The sequence below is a fragment of the Culex quinquefasciatus genome, chromosome 1 (assembly GCF_015732765.1).
Source record: "Culex quinquefasciatus strain JHB chromosome 1, VPISU_Cqui_1.0_pri_paternal, whole genome shotgun sequence".
NCBI lineage: Eukaryota > Metazoa > Arthropoda > Insecta > Diptera > Culicidae > Culex > Culex quinquefasciatus.
Window position 1 is genome coordinate 91761525 of NC_051861.1, and position 20521 is coordinate 91782045.

At 40.1% G+C, this 20521-nt stretch overlaps 2 protein-coding genes across 3 annotated transcripts in view; one reads left to right on the top strand and one right to left on the bottom strand.

Annotated features, from left to right (window-relative positions):
• The window catches only part of LOC6040435 (transcription factor SPT20 homolog), a 70597-nt gene that overhangs the window by 12969 nt on the left and 37107 nt on the right, over window positions 1–20521 (bottom strand). The window lies entirely within an intron of this gene.
• Window positions 7067–13541, top strand: LOC6040434 (caspase-1). Its single transcript, XM_001849773.2, has 3 exons — window positions 7067–7624; window positions 7698–8033; window positions 13299–13541. Exons 1-3 carry the CDS (start codon window positions 7147–7149, stop codon window positions 13526–13528), a joined length of 1044 nt encoding a protein of 347 aa, XP_001849825.2. The 5' UTR covers window positions 7067–7146; the 3' UTR covers window positions 13529–13541.

Sequence of the window (20521 nt, forward strand, 5' to 3'; positions counted from 1 at the left end):
GACCACTGTGCAATGCTAATTGCGGTGAGAAAGTGATGACAAATTGGGTAACCGATTGACCTTCTAACCGTATAAACAATAGCTGATTAGGCGTAAAGAGTTGGACAAATCGAAGTTGATGGTTTGGAGGCTGGTTGAACCTAGAGCTGAATGTGGGACAAATGGATACAACCTGGTATAGTCGGAAGAAACTGGAGCGGACCACATGAGTTTGAGCATTAAAATCAACCTTCTTGGTTTCGACACGAGCATACAACATTTAAATGTCAGCGGAATCAGCAACTACCCGGAATGATCGGCTGTTCTCAGAAATATTTAGACGTGGAAATATGTTTCTGAAAATCGGTTGTGGAAAAAAGAAATACAATAAAATATAAATAACAATTATTTTTACAGAATTTGTCTCAAAAGATTTTTTAAACGTTGTCATTCTGGTCATGTCTGTCACTAGCGTGCCCAGGGTGGGGCAACATGGGGCAGTTGCCCCACCATCCTCGGAAATTTGTTCTAAAATTGGGCAGGGGGTGTCCATAAACGACGAAATTTTCAAAACTCTAATATTTTTGCCCCACCTTCCTTGAGAACCTGGGCACGCTAGTGATGTCTGTTACATAATCGTCTGCACCATAATTTTTATAAGAGATTGTTAAATTTTACTGCAAGACGTGATGTAAAATTTAAATTTAAAATCATAAATGATAAGAGAAATTCTCAATGTTTGGCAGGTTAAGGATTCATCCCTTTTACCTTTTAATTAGCCGATTTTCACTATTCAAACAAATTATTTTGCAAACTATTTCTGAGCATATTTACCCTGGGTGGATAAAAGTTTCTAAATGCTCCTGTTTTTGTTTGTTGAAGGACAACTGGACAAATTTATCCAAATCCATGAATATAAAACAGATAATATTAAAATAAATTGTTAAAACGTGCAGACTAACTCGATAGGGAAAATATAATCATTTTCTATACATATTTTTGGAAATTTCTTAAAAGAACTTTTTTGAGAACCCAACAGTGAGATGTTGAAAGTTAACTTTATGTGATTTATTTAATAATCTTATCATTCCTGACACCTCCGTGTACGCACGAGAGCAAGCAGCAGTCAAGTGCTCTGTGCTCTACCGTTTTTTTTTTCGAAATTTTTCGCCGTAGTTGATAGTGAGTTTGCTTCTCCAGCATGCCAAAGGCCGGTCGTGGCCGTGGCAGTTCGAGTGCGGCCTCGAAAAACCCACGAAGTTCGTCTACCGGCCGTGTGCAAAAAGGTAAACAAACAAACGCCGTGTCGGCCGCCATCGCGCAGGGGAGCATGAGCGCAGATGGAATCGACAGCACGGCTATGATACGTTCCGAGATCACCAGTACGAACCCGTTCCGGTACTTCCGGTGCCACGACCAGTGGCACATAAACATCCGCCAACATCCCCATCAGGAACGAGTGCCAGATGCTGAGCGACGGCGAAGAAAACAACAACACCGACGGTAGCAGCACTACCGACGACGACGACGATGACGGGCGTGCACGGAAGAAAGTGTCGACGCCAAAAAAGAACAATTCTCCAAAGGAAAGTAGACCACCTCAAATTTTTGTTTCGGACACGTTGGCGGACGATATTGACGAGTTGCTGGAAGGCCTCGGATATTGTCTGAAAATCGGTAAGTCGTCAGTGCAAGTTTACACATTTGACGAAAAGAACTTCGACCTGGTTGTGGAGAAATTGAAGCGTCAAAACTTCAAGTTTTACACATTCAACCCCGTGCAGAAGACTGCCGTTAAGGTCGTTTTGCAGGGGTAACAAGACCGCCCGATCTCCGACCTCAAGAAGGACATCTCGGGTGCTGGCATAACGCCGCGTGACATAAAAGTCCTCTCGCGGAAGACAACAGTAACAGGTACACACACCCTGTACCTGTTGTACTTCGACCGCGGCACCGTCAAAATTCAAGACCTGCGGCGAACTAAGGCGTTGGACGGGTTTTGTAAACTGGCGGTTCTACTCAAAGAACCCGTCGGACGCAGCACAATGCCACCGTTGCCAGAAATTCGGCCACGGCTAGCGGAACTGCAACCTCCCGCCCCGCTGTGTGAAGTGCGGTGAATCACACCTCTCTGAGGCGTGTGCACTGCCGTGCAAAGCGGACAAGGCAGAGCAAACGAAGGCGCGCATCAAGTGCGCCAACTGCGGAGGTAACCATACCAGCAACTACCGTGGATGCAGCGCACGGAAAAACTACCTCGAGGAGCAGGAAAAGAGGAAGAAGAAAGCAGCAGCGTCCCACCCTCCTCAGCGAAGTACAAGCGAAACCGTGCCGGCAGCTGGTCATCGTACGGTTCCAGCGGACAACTCAGCGTTCCCTCCTGGATGGGGGCGATCGTTCGCCAGCGTGGTCGCTGCCGGCAGTGGCAATACGGCCCAGCAAGAAGTTACCGGAGAAGATCTCTTTACCCTGCCAGAGTTCTTTGCTCTCGCAGGGGAGATGATGACGCGGTTTCGGACCTGCCGTAATAAGGCGGAGCAATTCCTGGCCCTTGGAGAGCTGATGATCAAGCACATCTATAAAGGATAAAAAACTGTGATCTAGTTTTAAGCTTTTTCTATTTCTATCCCCTTTCTCTCGCAATTTTAGTAAGTTTTTTTAATTTTTTTTCTTGCTCTTGGTGACACCTTTATTTACAAGCAATAACTGTTCCAAAATGGATTATGATGTAACACACAGCTGTAAGGAACTCCAAAACTCTGTTATGTACCTCAAAAGAACTTATTGTATCTTGATTATTCACCAATAAAACCGAATTGAAATTGAAATTAATAATCTTATTATCAATGTCAAAATGAAACTTTTAATAAAAAAATCTGATCCCTAAGAAAAATAAAATTGTGAAATCAATTCTTACATTTCGAAAGGGCGTAAAATTGAACATTTGACCTATTTAAAATGTGAGTCTTGTTCCAAAAAGTTGAAAAATCTAAGAGATCATAAAATTTCACAAATGTTTCATTTTCCCCATTGAAAATATGACCGTCCGTTTATGAGTCAAGTACAATTTATATTTTTTTTCCAAAAAGCATCAAAACTTGGAGGTAAAATTGTTATTAAATTCTTAAAATTTGCGTCTTTTTGTCCCTTAAAACACACAAGAAAACATATAAAAAAATTAAAAAAAATTAAAACAAGGATTTTAAGAAATAACAATTTTGTGAAAAAATGATTATTAAATCGGCATTTTTCCGTGTACCATTTTTTTCTGAAAACACGCAAAACAATGTAAACGTGTCAGTGTTGAAGTGTAAACAAAAAGTCTACCCTGCTCACGTCAAATCATAAGAAACGGAACAAAATATGGATTTTGGGAAATTATTTTTTGGTAAAAAAAGTTAATCAAGAAATCGGCATTTTTCCGTGTACCATTTTTTCTGAATACAAGCAAAACAATGTTGAAGTGTAAACGAAGAGTCTATTCTGCTCACGTGAGATAATAAGGAATGAGCAGAATGGACTCTTTGTTTACACTTCGACATTGGCTCAATTACATTTTGTTTTGCTAAAATAGTCCTCATCCAAATCTACAACTTTGCCGAAGACACCAAACCGATCAGAAAATTTCTTCAAAATACACTGAAACCCCGATGGTTTGACACCAATTGTTATTAAATGAACGGAGCCACTTTTTAGTTTGACACCCTCTTAATACAGAGCTCACACACCTACTACCAAACGTTTGGTTTGATAGTAAGTGTGAGTTCCGTGTAAAAAGTGACAGTTCGTAATCACCTTATAGAGGTTTCTACGTGCGCATGTATTGCGTGTACGTACACAAAAAAGATTGAGGTTAAATTTTGTCCGGCCAGCAAAATGAGATGGTGCGCTAGTGTGCGTACGCGAAACGTCATAAAGCTCTATTTGCTATACACGTTAATAAATAAGTACAGCTTTACTAACAAGCACGCTCGAAGAACTGAACGTACAAAAATGCGTTTGATTAATACAACAAATTTATTTTCAATTGGACATTTAATGGACATACGATACCAGCCAACGCTATTCCCAACTTTGGGAAAACACAAATCCCAATACACCTAACTTAATCCAGTAATGTTTTCTACCCTTGTACAACTTGTACTTTTCCAAATCGTTTCTAATCTAATCTAATCAGACCCTAGCGCAGCCAATCTTTCGAAAGGATCCTGGAGAGTGCCTTAGGTTAGATGACGCCTAGCACTCTTCTTGTCATTTATTAACATTTGTAGTGCGCCATTGCATTAGAATGCATTGAAACAACACAAGCGTTAAAGCGGCCAGGCCTACTGCGTAAAGCCGTATCGCAGAGATGACTCGTAATTGGGTTGAGTTTGAGCACTGAGTGTTCGAACAACAATACAATTTGAATCGACAGGGGGAAGAAGCGTGGGACACACCACCATACGCTCCGAGATTTTGGTTGTATTCGTTGGGAAGCACCATGCTAAGAAGGTTTGGTACTCTGGGACCTCCTGGGATGGGACATTGTATTTCCACGAATGCCCTGTACACTATTTGCCGTGGTTATAGCGCCACAACTCGCTCTCTGTAACAGTATTCCTAATTCCAGTCTTCGCTCATCAAGTCGTCATGGCCTAGTGGTTAGCATTTTTGCTTACCAATCCAAATGACGGAGGATCGAACCCCGCCTCGAGCGACTTTGATTTTTCGTTCATATTCACCATTTCAAATTTATGTGTTCTTAACTTTCTCGTTGGGAGCAGATGGGAATCGAACCCAGAACCATTCGCTTACAAAGCGAACGCCGTAACCGGTCAGCCACGGCCGCTCCCGCATTTGTACTTTTCCAAATCGTTTCTATACAATTACTATCATTATGCTTTTTCGTTCAAGAAGGGAAAACAAACACGTCAAATCGATAGCTGCGTCGCCGCGACTCTCAACACTGCCCAGCGCGTTAAGCACCGACTCAAACCAACCGCAGCAGCTCTAGCGCCAACAGTGAGCAGCTGCCCATCAACAGCAGCAGCTTTATGATTACAGGTTAAGTTGCCGGGCGAAGACAAGCACTTTTTTTCTAATTACCTCATCAACAGCCGCAGAAGAGCTGACGAAGAAAATAAAACGCCAACAACAACAACAACGAATTTTGCCAAGCAGTGACTTGAAGTGACTTGTATTATTCGCGGGCGGCATGCTCACAGTGTGAATGGGCCAGATAAAGTAAAACAATGATTGTAAATCATCGCGTAATTGCAACAATAATAACAAATCTGCGCCGCGCTGAGCCGTCAAACAAAAGTTTTGAAGACACCAAGTCAGGCCAAGTCCGGCCGTCGTCGCAGACGTAACGCGAACTCGGCGGAGTTCGCTGGACTTGAGATTCTTCAACGCCGATTTCCCAATTTGAAACCATCGATCACCTATCGAATTTCTAGACGGGTCAGAGTCAGGTTCGCTGGACCTCGCCGGAGCGCCCCGGCACTCTTCTTGGCCGAGGCTGCTGACGTTGTGTAACTTTTCTGCACAAAATTTGAATACAATTGAAGCAGAAGCTGCTCATAAACCGCTGGAACATCTCTGTCCGTCCGTCCGTCCAACTTCTGGCCCAGAGGGCAAATCGCTTCTGCCGCGAATCACAACAAAGGTTGACGTCGATTGGCTGACCGGGGGAGGCTGACGACGACGGACTTTGACTACTACTCGTTGACGGACTGATTGAATAAGTCGTTTGCTCCTCCGGAGGTTTTGAGCGGGCTATCGCGTGATTTGATTGAGGGGTGCTGTAACTGGGTGGAGTGTTGTTGGTTTTTGCCAAAGTTGAATTATGCTAATTAATATCCTTTGAAGTGGATTTGAAATTGTCAATCAAGGAGATGAGCTACGATTGATTAATAGGCAATCCTTGTTGAAGTACTTTCTGGGCTAAGATGTCAACAGTGATAATTGCTATGATCTCAACAAAGTTGAGAATTTTTAATTGGGATGCGCCCAATTTATGAAACATGAAGAATTCACTGCGTCATAAATCATGACAGATCTTGTCGGTCCACTGCACAGCTGCACCGCAGCCAGCCAACCAAAAGTATGCCTCACCACAATTAGAAGGTGACCCCAGCCAAGAAATCTCCCAAATCTAGCCCGGACTAGGGCTTATGCAACTCAGATGCCCCACACACACTCGAGAGACGCCTCTAATCGTGCACACTCTATCTAAATGAGCTAATCGCACGACCTCCGGAGAAGTGGTCGCTCCTCGACGGCCAAGGTGGTTGTAGTGGCAAAACACGCTGAATATGCCAAAGTTCACGCAGCATCTCTCTGGCTTGGTCCAGCAGCGCCAAGATGGTTAGTCGAGGGTAATTACGGATCTGTCCGGTGGAGCTTGATCCGCAAATTTCAAGCACGTGTGGACGAGGTATCTTCGGCAATCAGATCCTATCATCATTCATCATCGCGCAGCGGCTAGTCGGACTTTATCATTTGGTGAAGGTAGATGCAAGAGATTTGGCAAAATTTCAGCAATTTTAGCTTGCAAATGAGTTTCACGCAGAGAAATTGTGCAACGCGTGGACTTGAAGATCGATTGGCATCACAAGGATGAGGCCTAGGATGAGGCTGAATAAGTTTGAGCGTTCCTTTGCAGAACGCGACACTCCGTTCTCGAGATCTACATTTAGGCAAGGCGGGTGCCGTTATTGGTTAGAATCGCTTAGAACCTGGCTAAAGATCCCCGAAACTTGAACTTAAAACGCTTGAAGTGGTACAGGCGTTGAAATCAAAACAAAGCAATTGCGAAATAGATACATCAATCCGCTGATAACTAATGGCTCGTCCAACGTGTGATTGCGTGTTCGATAATTTCTCCCGCCAACAATAGAACCGTGATTCACCAACAATGCGTATTTCATATAGGTAGTTCCCACAAAGAACAGAACACATCGAAGAGAAACTTATCAATAGCCGCGGCTTTTGATAAGCGATAGGTAGCGTCCTGCAAAGGTATTGACAGATAACGCGATTACGTTGCTTCTGCGAACCGTTGATAAAGATTTCTGGATTGACCGTGAAGCAGTAGCTTGACGATACTTGAGGTGTTCAGTTTACGGGACAAAGATTTCATAACTCTTTGAAGTGTTCGGAGCTAAGTTCAGAGCATTCAAAATGAATCCTGGAGAGCCTCCTGCGGACAACCCCGGTCACGGAAAGCCCCTCTACTCGGATTTCTTCAAGTTCGACTTTGTCGACGCCAAACCAAGCGCAAGTCGTCGCAACAGTGACGTTCAGGATGCATCCGGGTTTGCGGTTAGAAACAACTCCACAATCGCTGCCGCTGCTTCCAGTCGGTCACTTCCGGTGGAACCTGTTCCGTTGCCAGTTCCAACGCGCAAAGGTTCCACCTATCTGGACACTCCAACTAGTCCAATGTCACGGGTGTACGCGATGAACGGAGCAAAACGGGGCAAGGTACTCATCTTCAACCAGGTGGAGTTCGATGTGGTGGATTATCCGGAGCGGTTCGGAACACACAGTGACGTGGAACGGCTGTACATGACACTGCCGCGATTGGGGTTCCAACGGGAGGATATAAGTGTGTTCCAAGACTTTAGTGTCGGCGAGATTCGACGCGAAGCAATGAGACGTATGTTCATAACGTCACCGGTTACAACGTCTTTAACTCATGAGTAATTTCTTATCTCAACAAAAACACACAGTGCAGGTAGATAAGGACCTGGAAGAGGCGGACTGTCTCGTGGTGATTTTACTGACCCATGGCGAGGAGGGCGATTATCTGATGGCGCAGGACGACCGCTATCATCTGTACGAGTTCATTGAGAACTTTACGCCGACGGCGCTTAACTCTATGGCCGGCAAGCCGAAACTGTTTATAGTGCAGGCCTGTCGGGGCAAGAAGCTTGATCGGGGCGTGAATCTGCGGGCAAAGCTGATCCAGGCGGACAGTGTGCCAAAGGATGTCGTGGATTCGCAGTCGGGGGTTTTTTCCTATCCGGAGTTTGCGGATCTGATGATCGTGATGAGCTCGCACCATGGTGAGTAGTATAGCTCTAATTTGACTTACCAGACTTCATTTTAATGATCGACTAAGAATCAAATTCTGAGCAAATGTCTGTGTGTGTGTGGGGATGTTGAGCAAAAATATGAACTTGATTTTCTCGGCTTTGGCTGAAAGGATTCTGTCCGGATGTGCTCTACTCGATCCAGTTTCGGACCCAAAATGTTGGTATCGAGCAATTAAAAGTGCATCATGGAATTAAACTTTCTGTCAAGCTTCTGTGAAGTTTACCATGATAGTTGCGAAAGTTTAACTCCATGTTACCGGCTCACATCTCTCTTTTTAATTTCTCGATTGAAAATCGTAAAGTTTCATTGCGTTGTTTAGAAGTTATGATTAAAAACCGTTTAGACTGTAAAAATGTCGGTGAGCATCTCTCTGCATTACCCAATATTTGTTAGAGACCCTAAATAGGGAGACTGGTTTAAGTTTGCTAAATCGAACTGGCAACGTATGTTTTGAGCTTGGCAACACTGATAAGTTTTGCTGGGCGTAAAGGCAAATGCTCGTTTGGTTACGTCAAACTCGTGTCTGTTTGGGTACGTCAAATTCACTTCGACCAGTCTCCCTATTTAGGATCTCTAATATTTGTGTTTACCTTTCATTAGAATGATCTGGTACAATCAACCCCCGGTGGTTGGTCACTTTTTCGTTTGACGCTTTTTTAGTTTGTACCCCGTTGGTTGGTCAAAGTCAAACTAAAAAGTGACGAACTTTCACTTTTTACACGGCGCTCACAAACACTATCAAAACAAACGTTTGGTAGTGTACAGTGAGTCAAATATTTGTCCGTACCCCCCCGTACGGGAAATGTTTGTGATATAAAAGTACATAAAATTCGACTAAAGTGCCATGTTTTATACATCAATCGACGCGGCAAAATGTCCTCTTTAAGACATTGTCATTGGATTTGCAAAAAACTTTTTCTTGAAAAATACAAAAATTGTTTACTGAAAAAAGTCAAAAAAAGAGGTCAAATAATTGTCCGTACCCCTAGTAAAAGTACAAAATCTGATCGATTTAAGTGAATTCATTTATGAAATGTTGTTTCAGTGTCAAATACTAGTACCTTTAGCCAGTTTGTGACAACTTTGAACTTCTGATAAGTTTGTTTAGTTAATTTATATTAAAAATTGGATTAAATTTAGTTTTTTAAAGTAAAACTTATCAAAACATTAGTTTATAAACAACTATTTTTATAAAATTGCTATTTTGTGTTGTAAGAGTCTCTATTGAACAAGTTTCAACAATATTTGTTCAAAATATACATTGTTTTCATCTTTTTTATTGACATTTTTCGACCAAAATAGTATTTGACACTGAAACAACATTTCATAAATGAATTCACTTAAATCGATCAGATTTTGTACTTTTACTAGGGGTACGGACAATTATTTGACCTCTTTTTTTGACTTTTTTCAGTAAACAATTTTTGTATTTTTCAAGAAAAAGTTTTTTGCAAATCCAATGACAGTGTCTTAAAGAGGACATTCTGCCGCGTCGATTGATATATAAAACATGGCACTTTAGTCGAATTTTATGTACTTTTATATCACAAACATTTCCCGTACGGGGGGGTACGGACAAATATTTGACTCACTGTATGTGAACTCCATGTAAAAGGGGTGTCAAACTTAAAAGTGACCCCATTCGTTTGACATTAGTTGGTGTCAAACCATCGGGGCCGTGTTACCGGATGATTGAGGAATCGGGAGGGAGAGTGACAGATCGGGAAACGTGTGTGACGTGCACCGAGTGGAGCGGTTCTCTACGGAATCCGAACGGGACAAGCTGCAACCGGACCGTGGTCAGTGGGCGGTCGGGAGGATGGCTTCTGCATCCTTCGTGCTGCGTCCGGTAGCATGACGTCCCTACACTAGACGTTATATTATTGTAAGAAATTCTCCAGGATTCGAACTAGGGCGTCCAATTTTCCCGGGGTTTGAATTTCCCGAGAAACGGGAAAAATATTTTTCAAATCCCGGGAATACCCGGAATCCCGGGAAATTTTTGATGCAATCATAAAAATTATGTTTTCATAATATTTGATATGTTTTCAAGCTTAAAATCATAGAATTAATTCAAAAATAGAAATTGGTGTCAATCTACACTTCAATCTAAACAAGGACGACAGTTATTAAATAACTTAAAAGAAATTGAAAAGAAATATTTTTTTTGCTGGTGCTTTGGATTTAAATAAAAACTACACATTTTAATTCCAATGTGATTAAAATTAAATAAGTGTTTTATAAATATTTTTCTTTTATAAAAACATGAAAAATTTCTTGTCTTGACATTTTGTCTTTAAAAAACGAGAAGCGACAACAAATCCAGAGTTTTTTTGTGTATTGAAAAGGTCCTATAAGCTATTGTTTTTCATTTGTTTATAGGACCTTTTAAAAAAGACTTTAGAAATAAAATGACATCAGGTAATGTAAAATTTTAGATATGTTTTGGATTTCAGATTTAACATATTTTACTAATTATTAGGCTTAGTGATTTTTCACGCTCACAAATTGCAAATTTCACGGGGTCGTAATTTCAAAACACCCAATTTCACGGAAATTTCGCGGAACGTGAAAAATGTTAAAATAACTCTGAAAATTTTATGTTTAAATTACAGAAACTACTTTTTATGTTATTCTTCAATAAATTTTAAAATCTTCACTAAACTTCAACGTGGCACAAAAATAATTGTTAATTATTTTTTTTTATCTTTATACATATAATAGAATTTCATATCAAAGCAAGATTAAGCACTCTTATCCTGCCAAAATGATTGAAATAAATGTAATTTTTTAATTTGCTCAGTAAATATTTTGTTCAAAGTTTTCATCTACACCCAAAATTCCGACTCGAGAGAATCGTTCCCTCAAAATTTATTGAGGGCTTAGCGCCAAAATCGAGAGAATAGTGCTACCAACGCACACCACCATAACAAATGAGTTCATTCGTTAATTGAAACAATAAATCTCCAACAAGTGCCATACATTGACATCTGACCACTCCTTGTTCACCAAGCTGTGGTGGAAGAGGCAGTTAAGTCATTGAGTTAGTGTGTCAAAGGTCTCTGGTTCGATTCCCGTATTCGACACTTTTGGTTTTTTGTTTTGACGGATGAACTTTTTTTGCAAATGAACCTCGATAGAATAATTCTCTCGCCAATCTCGAGCTGTGTTCTCTGTGTCTGTGAATGGTACCACTATCCTCTCGACTCGAGGCCATTATTCTCTCGGACAAGCGATGCCCAGTTTTGGGTGTATCTTTTCAAAAACATAGTTTGAAATCAATGGGCAAAAATAATTTAATTTGTAACGAAATCTTCAAAATGTTATTCAAAATCATAACAGAAAACAAAAAGATGGGTTTTTGTTTAACTCACAATAATTTTAACAAGTTTTGGTTGGTCAATTTGTCATTTGTTAATTGGTTTTGGTTTAGTCAATTTTAACAAGTTTTGGTTGAAAAAGCCAACACTTGTAAAAAATAAAACTTTTTGATATGAGATTAACTGAAATCAAAAGATTGATCTTCATTGTGATAATTTAATGATTCCGAAAATATGTTTTTTTAAATTTGAATGATTTTTGTTAACATGATTTAAGCATTCCCAGCATTCACTTCTCATTAAATATTGTCACAATGTTATGGTAATTTATGATTTGCTAACAATACTTCAAATGATCCTGTTAATATCACGCTTTTCAATCAAAAACTAATAAAATTTATATAAAATGTCTTTATGGATGAAATATGTATTATGTTGTTCCTTCAAAACAATGATTTGAAAAAATAGATAAATTTCACGGGATTTCACGGAAATCTTCAAATTTCACGCTGTCCGCTAAATCGTGAAAATTCACTAACCTTACTAATTATCTTTAAGTTACTACCACCAGCTCGTCACCATCGTGCTAACTTGTCGTACGTGCATTTTGGGCCAAATTTTGTGCAGCTCACAATGCCTCATCTTTTGACCTTCACAGATCCCCAAAATTCGATTTCAATCCTGAGATATTCAACAAAAACCGAAAAAACTCCGTGCATTTTTGTCACTTTAGGTAGTTTCAATCTTGTCGTGCTATCTTGTCACTCCATGAAAATTGATGTAAGTGCGACAAAAGGCCAAAGGGATTTCAGGCCAGGAAAGTCAGGATGCGTTTGTCGCACGTACAAGCTAGACTACCGTAAACATTTGTAATTATAACTCGGGACTCCAGCAACCAACTTCAACCAAACTTTGGCACAATGCACAGAATGGTGAGCCAAACAAAACTTGTTTGTTATTGTTTACATTGCGTGCTCTCGTTTTTGAATATTCAAGGTCAAACATTAAAACGCGTTTTTCTCGGAACGTCAAAATGGCGGGTGCGACATGATAGCACGACGACGTCGAGCTGGGGAAATCCGCCTAGCCTGAATAGGTACTGAACATTTCAGAGCAATAAATTTGGAAATCGGTGTGCTAATTGTTTTGTTCTGTTTCTGTTTCAACCGAAATTGTTCAAAACACGATGCAAAAAAGTGGCTTAAATAGCTGTTTTAATTCGTTACATTTGTTGTGATTTGCCCCAGATTTCGCTGTTTGATGAAAAATAATTGAATACCGTCAACTGGAGCGAATCGGGACTGCAGTCTGAATAGAGACAGCACGTTTCAGAGCACTTTAAAGCTGGAAATGGATGCACACATTTTGTTGCTCTGAATCTGGTCTAACCAACATCACTCAAAAATATCAAAATATTAGACTAAAACATTGCTACAACTGCTGTCCCAGTTCACCCCATGTGTCCCGATTCGCCCCAGATGACGGTATGATATTTTTTCAAAATTAAAATCCTAATTATAGGTAAATATAATATCCAGTCTTTAAAAAGAAACAAAAAAATAAAGAAAAAATATTTAAAGTACCAGGCATTTTGCGGATCTGTGAACTGAATTTTTTAAAATTTTCCCTTATAAGCCAAATTAATGCTGATATATGCCGAATACAAATTTAATGCAACTGTTCATCAATTTCTACTACCAAATCTGCAATTCCAGACCAATACTAGTTTTTTCAATTTTGGGAATTCTCGGGATAAATTTAAAAAAAGAATCCCGGGATGGTTGCACTAATTCGAACGATTGGTTGTTTTTAAGTTTTAAGAGGTTACATAAGAATTAAATTATTTTTTTTTAAATTAAAATATATTAAAAACTCAAACAAATTAACTTCATTCTACGTTCCTCCCCGCTCCAGGCCACTACTCGTTCCGCAACGAAACCGGCAGCTGGTTGATCCAGGAGCTGTGCAACGTGATCGATAGCTGTGATCTGGAGCAGGACTCCATCTACGACATTCTCACCGAAACCAACAAGCGCGTTGCCGGGCGCTCTTCCAACGCCGACGGGGAGTTCCACAACAAGAAGCAAATACCTAGCTTTTACTCGACACTTACCAGGCAGCTGTACTTTAGACCTGCGCAATAAACGCTTATAGTAGACCCAAATGATGAGGATCACTTGCTCGATCTTTCAGGTTGATTTTATAGGACACTACAACGGTAGCAACGGCACAACGAATTTATAATCTCGAAATGGATCGCCGGAATGATTACTGCTGACATTTGCTGAAAGCCACCGGCAGCTGTATGCAGTCGAGAAAGGGCGTTAGTAGCTGGTTGGGGTTCGAACCCAAAACCAGCTGGCAGATTGTGGCAAAGTCGTGACAAATTCATTTTGGATCTACGCCGATGCTTCGAGGCCGCTTGAAAAATCCGGCAGTCCGGCAGATTTCAAGGCGTCCTCTTTGGTAGAGTCTTTGGGAAACAGGTTCACCAACTAGATCCGCGCCCCACCACCTTTCGCTAATTTGAGGCTATTCGTTTGGATGAGCCAGTTGCTTGATTAGCATTTGATTGCATTATGTTGGAGCGGTGGAAATCGGGAAGGGAAACTGGTGTATAGATGATGTATATTGGACTAGACTCCATCGGGTACCATTTGACATTTCCAGTGTGGGGAACGTGCTGACGAGGATCGAACTAGGAAGTTTGAGATGGGTGTTTTTTCGTCGAACGTTTTTGGAGGTCAGTTTGGCAGCCAAAGGCTTGCAGAATGATTTATTGAATATGGATTGTGAATTTTTAATTTTACTCTATCACGATTTCGTAATTATGCAAAGCTGTCCATTCATTAGGGGAGAGTGGGGAGACTTGATCCCCTTTTTTTGTATCGCACATACCTCTGTCATTTTTCACAAAAATTTGAACTTTTTGCATGAATTGAAAGCTTAAACATTCAAATATGTTTGGCTGATAAGGGTATTTCATCAGAAAAACTCTTCGAATTATGCCAAGCGTTTTAAAAAAATATTTTAAACCGACATTTTCAAAATGTTGGGGGTTATTTGATCCCCCTTTCAACATTTTGAAGAAATCTTAAGCAAAATGTTTCTTATTCATCCAAACTTTTTATTTTCTATAAGTGACAGCAATTTCACATTAAACATGTACGTTTGTGTTCAAAATATAACAAGTTTATCATGCAAAATATTTAAAAACTTAAAATTTTCTTTTTAATTGGGTATGTTTACAAAAGCTGGTAATTTTTGTTTACAAAACTTTTGAAAAATGTTTCAAACTGCAGTAAGTTATGTATAATCAATTATTTAATCTTGAGGCTGATTCCAGTGACTGTAAAAATGCAGGGATCAAGTCTCCCTAAACGCACTTTTTTAAACAATTGATTGTAAAAATAGTATGACGATAAATTTAACGTCAAATGCGTAAGGGTTTTGGAGTTGATATGTTTATCAAACAATTCATGTATAAAAATATTTTTTAAAATAATTTTTGAGTGTTTTCTATACTTATCAAAACAAAGAAAAAAGATCTCTTGGAAGTTTTTTGCAGCACTTTTTAGTAAAATGTGTGAACTCAATCTAATTTTTTTTTTCAATTTTATTCTTTGTTTTCTACAATGAGTTTTACTCAATTTCGCACAACTTTCTAGAACAAAGCTCATTGTTTTACCCACATGCTGACGAGATACAGGCTTGGGATCAAGTGTCCCCGGGGATCAAGTCTCCCCACTCTCCCCTCCATTTACAAATTTGATAAATACCCAAGTAACATTTTTAAACCAACTAGCCACCACCAAGTTTTATTAAGGTTTGTTGTAGCATCTTGATTGCTTAATAGTTTTATTTGGGCATTCACCTGAACCAACAAGCAAGAGCTAATTAATAGGTTCTAACAGGGTTTTATGCCTCGGACATAAAACCGGGTGGAAATAAAAGCCGACTGGCTTTCAATAAGGTTTTATGAAAGTTTTAATAGAGGCTTGAAAACCTGATGGCAATGTCATGCCAAACGGTTTTATCGCATGCTTTGTTATGTAACTCTTGTAAAACTAGGCCAACGGCTAACTCAGGTTATGGGCATGAGGCACTTTAGGGTTTATCTTAGGGTCGGCTGCGCTACGGTGGTCAACAGAGGAGATCGCGGACAAGGACTTAAACGTTCACTTTCTTTACAGATCGGGTTCAATAATTAAATAACATTTACTTATTCGTTTTAAAGTGTGTTTATTGTAAGTGTATGTGTGTGTGTTAGTAAGGGGGGGGGGGGGAAGATTAGACGCTGCCGGTACGTACCGCTGCTACCTTGACGACGACTTCTGGGCCGAATCCGTTCGGCTGGCGAGCGCTCGCGTTCTGGCGGACACCGGTTCTCCAGAACAGTGTCGACGGTGGTGGTGGTGGTGGTGTAGAGCACGGCTAGAAACACAGGCCTTCCCTCTTCGGCGCAATCGGGCGACCTGGGACCTGCCCAATCTGGCCAACCCGAGAGAGGAATAACGCTCCTTGGGAATTAGGACCAGTTCTGGTCCGAGCGTGCTCCTTGGTGATGATGGCCACCCTGGCCAGAGCGAAACGACGATCCTTGACGGGTTAGACGTAGCAGCTGGCTCCTCCGCTCTAACTGCTGCTAGGCCGAGAGTGTGCGATCGGGGTGTCGGACCAGCTTCCTGCTGACCGACAAAATGGCCGTTAAACGGCAACACAAAAGGTCCTGTGGACGGGGAGTAGTGAGTGGATTTCTAGCTGTACTCTTTAGCGTAAGTCAGCTAGTCACATCGTCCTTGCTGCAGAGCCGTACTGCAGGGCGTAAACGTACCTGGCGATGTAGGGTGCTTTGCGCACAATTTCCACCTTGCACTCACTACTAATTTTAGCTCTACGAATTAACGTCTTGATCGCACACTTGCCTGAGGGGAATAGACCGATGGCGGCCTTCCCTAGATTCCTTTAAGCCTCCGATGCCAGTGACACGGCATGACGTCACAGAGGGAGGTCACACCACCCTCTGGAGTCGTTCCATTTTCCACCCACCGGAGATGGATTCTGTAGTTTGTTATTCTTGTTGATATTGGTCCCACCTTGTTGTTGTGTTGTATCAGTGTGTTAACAAATTGTGTTTTTCAATCGTTTTATACCAAATCCCTACTAGCTGGTTTATAATTTCATTTGTTTCCCTTTTCCCTACTAACCATAACCTCAAAGATCGTGAACGTTCGTATTTATTTATTTATAAGTAAAGGAAACCTGTAACAACGGTTACAGTTAAAACCTAGGGTGTTGTAGCTGTCAAGTGCCATAAGGCATGTAAAAAGCTCACTTAAACCCATAAGCTCCTAAAAGAGCATTTATCGCGGCCAAATAGCAGTGCATAAATATGGCGCTAAACGCGTGCTCTGATTGAATATGATTGACCGCCATCTTGATTGAAAAAATGAAAAACTGAAAAATTTGATTTAAATTCGATGAAAACACACATTTATGCTGAATTTCTGGTATGATTAATATAGCGATAGATGTTTAAAAATATTTTGAATATTTTTTTCAAAGAATTGCAATAAAATATTTTGTAACATTAAACAGTATGATTACAAAATATTGATTTTTGATGAAGCGAGTTGAATTTTTTGGCTCTATCTCCCCTACATTTATCAATAAAATTTCAACCGCAGCTGAATTTAAGCCATCAATTGCGAGAAATAAGCTTTCAAATTATTTGGATTACCTCTAATATCTATTATTTATCATCGCCATTTTTGACAACCATCTACATAATTTCATTTGGCAAGACGAAGACTTATTTTTGCCAAAATAAAACCTATTTGGCATAAGACGTTTGAATACGTATGAAATGTCATTTTTCCATAACTCCTGACTAGGTTTTAACAAAGGTTTTATCAAGGCTTTGAGGATGTTATTAGGATTCAGTTGTAAAGCCTTGAACTCCTATGTAAGTTTTATAAATAGGCCGAAACAACCTTTTGCGGAGGTCCTTTTGGGTTTTAAGTGGGGTTTATCAAGGTTCTGGGGAGTTTGTTACGACTAAGGGGTTTTAATGTTGGTTTTGGCTGATAGGTTTTATAGCGTTTGTGACAGCTTTGATAAAGCCTAAAATGTTACTTGGGATCTTTCCACATTACCTAGAATTTTGTTATATTGAAATATTGAAGACATACCGAATGTTAGTGAAAAGCATAACGAATGTTGGTGAAAAACATCAAGTTAATTTTTATTTTTTTACTCGAATATTTTAAAATCCCAAAACAGTCTTGAATTTTCTTTAAACATAACTTACTTTTTGTTCCATTATCGCTTGCGTTTTTTGGCTAAACAAAATCTAAACAAAAAGTTGAGCAATCAACTCATTACTAAAGCAATTTCGTACAAGCCGTATAAATCAATTACAAAATTCAAAGGGATCAACGTTTGCTTTATGATCGTTTCACGCCTCATAAAAAGGACCCAACTTTCGAAAATCCACCCACACTCGCTTATCTAAGTTGCTCAACGCTTTTGCCGCGACTCCGAGAGACCTTTTTATCGCTACAGTGTCTGAAGTTACGAAGCCTTAAAACTGCACACCTTTCAGCAGTTGAACAAACCGTTCAAAAACGCGTCTTCTTCAAAAACGACAACTTTTGACTTGCGCAGTAGAAAAAAAAGTGGTGCGCGACGCGCTAAGTAGATTTTAATTACAAATTTAAACCCCATAACTACGGTACCGAAAATTAAACTCACGTTCCGCAATCTCGTAAACTGTACATTTGCCGCGCAGGACGGATACGGTCGGCTTGACGCTTTTGGGTTCACGGCGGCGATGGACCAAAGCAGGACGTTCCCACGCACCCACTACCAACCTTTCGGAGACTTTTGACCTGGGCAGCGCAGCGGTTCAGCCTGCAAGCATGAGTTAAGAGCACCTTATTGAATTATCAGCCGTTTTGCTCAGCGCAGATATGCCGAAGAGCTGAAAGTAGGATTGTTGGACGTATTATTGCCCTATGTTCCTTTTTTGGACCCATTTGAACCGGACCGGACAATAACGGAAAATTCCAAGGGGTTGAAATGCTGCGCCCAATAAGCCGAAAAATAGGCACTCTCCCCTTACCAACCAACAAATCGACGTCGTCGTGCTATCTTGTCGCACCCGCCATTTTGACGTTCCGAGAAAAACGCGTTTTAATGTTTGACCTTGAATATTCAAAAACGAGAGCACGCAATGTAAACAATAACAAACACGTTTTGTTTGGCTCACCATTTTGTGCATTGTCCCAAAGTTTGGTTGAAGTTATTGCTGGAGTCCCGAGTTATAATTACAAATGTTTACGGTAGTCTAGCTTGTACGTGCGACAAACGCATCCTGACTTTCCTGGCCTGAAATCCCTTTGGCCTTTTGTCGCACTTACATCAATTTTCATGGAGTGACATGATAGCACGACAAGATTGAAACTACTTTCATATGTAAAGTGACAAAAATGCACAGAGTTTTTTCGGTTTTTGTTGAATATCTCAGGATTGAAATCGAATTTTGGGGATCTGTGAAGGTCAAAAGGTGAGGCATTGTGAGCTGCACAATATGGCGTTCTTAACTCAATTTGGCCCAAAATGCACGTACGACAAGTTAGCACGATGGCGACGAAATAGCGAAAACGCTTGCGATTTCGCACTTTGGCGAGCATGAAATTTAATTGTGACCGGCTTCGGCTATATAACATCTCGTCGAAATTGTTCATCAACCCGATAAAGGTGATGATGATGGTTAATCCACTGCGAGACAAGATTAACGCGACGCAGTCGCGGAGAGCGGTAATCGCGATAATGGTGCCGCCGGTAATTGTGACGAGCCGTTTGATTAGTTTTATGGTTAGTTTGTGATAAATTTATTGGGTTAGTTTGTGGGGATTGCTGTACATAGTTGTAGTTGTAGAGTTTACTGACCCGACTGATTTGATGGGAATATGTTGATACACCGGGGTCAACAATAACAACTTATCAATCAGGTGAGTTACCGTCCTTTGAGCTGTTTGATTGGTAACACTGACCGACAAAAAATAACACAAATGACATTTCGGGCATTAACTTTGGGGCCCCCATAAACACGTGCATTTTAAATTTTTCGAAAATATTTAGACTGGGTTGAAAGGTTCGACGCTCTTGCATACAACTAAAAATTGCATGCAATATGTAGGAGTAGCGAACATCCCTAATTCTCCATACAAACTTTGCAGAAAAACCATTCGGCCCTGTCTTACTTAAAAAAAATCAAGGTGTACGTGTTTTTGGAGACCCCAAAATTAATGCTTCCCCTCGAGTTGAGCCTGCGTAGAAATTTTGTTGGTCGGTTTTATCAATGCAAAAAAGGCATTTTAGATTGTTTTCAAATTAATAAACTTCTGTTTCCATTAAAATTTTGATGTTTTTTGAAAAAAATATTTTTTTTGCCCCATGATTTTTTGGACCAATAATAAGATTATCAAACAATCAGGCATCAACAATATTATCACGACTAACATTACAAATGGGTCAAATAATACGTTTTAAGCACTCGATATGTTAGGCATGATATTGAAGTCCTGAAAGTATGTTCTTTTTCAAAAAGATTATTAAATTTAAAATCGGTTTAATATTCATATCGGTTTCCAACCGACCGTCGTTTGAAAAAATGAGGGCTCAGAATGAAAGTTGCATTGTAGAGAGTTTCTTCAGCATTTTGAGAACATTATTTTAAAGATTAGACAAAGATTTTTTTTCAGAAAGACCAACATTTGTTGTGTCTTAGAACGGAATTTTTTTTATGATGTCTAGAAAAATAATTTTCCAGGGAATCTTAAGTTGGAGCCTAACATTTCAAAAGGGCACATAACTTTTGTAAGCAATAGTGTATCCCTTTCACTCAAATGACAGTTTACATAAGGTGTGAAAGGGACACACTCTTATTTAAAAAAGTTAAGTGCCCTAATGAAATGGCTAGCACGAGTTGTAATTTTAGCTCAAATGTTGTCACTTTTGACAACAAGAACATATAAAAAACTAACTTAACCCTTTCAGGTCATAACTGATCCAAAAATATGTTCTTAGGAGTAGCCTATAATTTCAGAATGATTCAGCTATATGAGTCACAC

What these genes read in the sequence shown, in the direction of transcription:
- LOC6040434 (XM_001849773.2), top strand. Translation starts at nt 7,147, where the DNA reads ATGAATCCTGGAGAGCCTCCTGCGGACAACCCCGGTCACGGAAAGCCC. An exon ending in TCGACGCGAAGCAATGAGAC is followed by an intron (nt 7,625 to 7,697) that starts GTATGTTCATAA and finishes AAAAACACACAG; the next exon opens with TGCAGGTAGATAAGGACCTG. An exon ending in CGTGATGAGCTCGCACCATG is followed by an intron (nt 8,034 to 13,298) that starts GTGAGTAGTATA and finishes TCCCCGCTCCAG; the next exon opens with GCCACTACTCGTTCCGCAAC.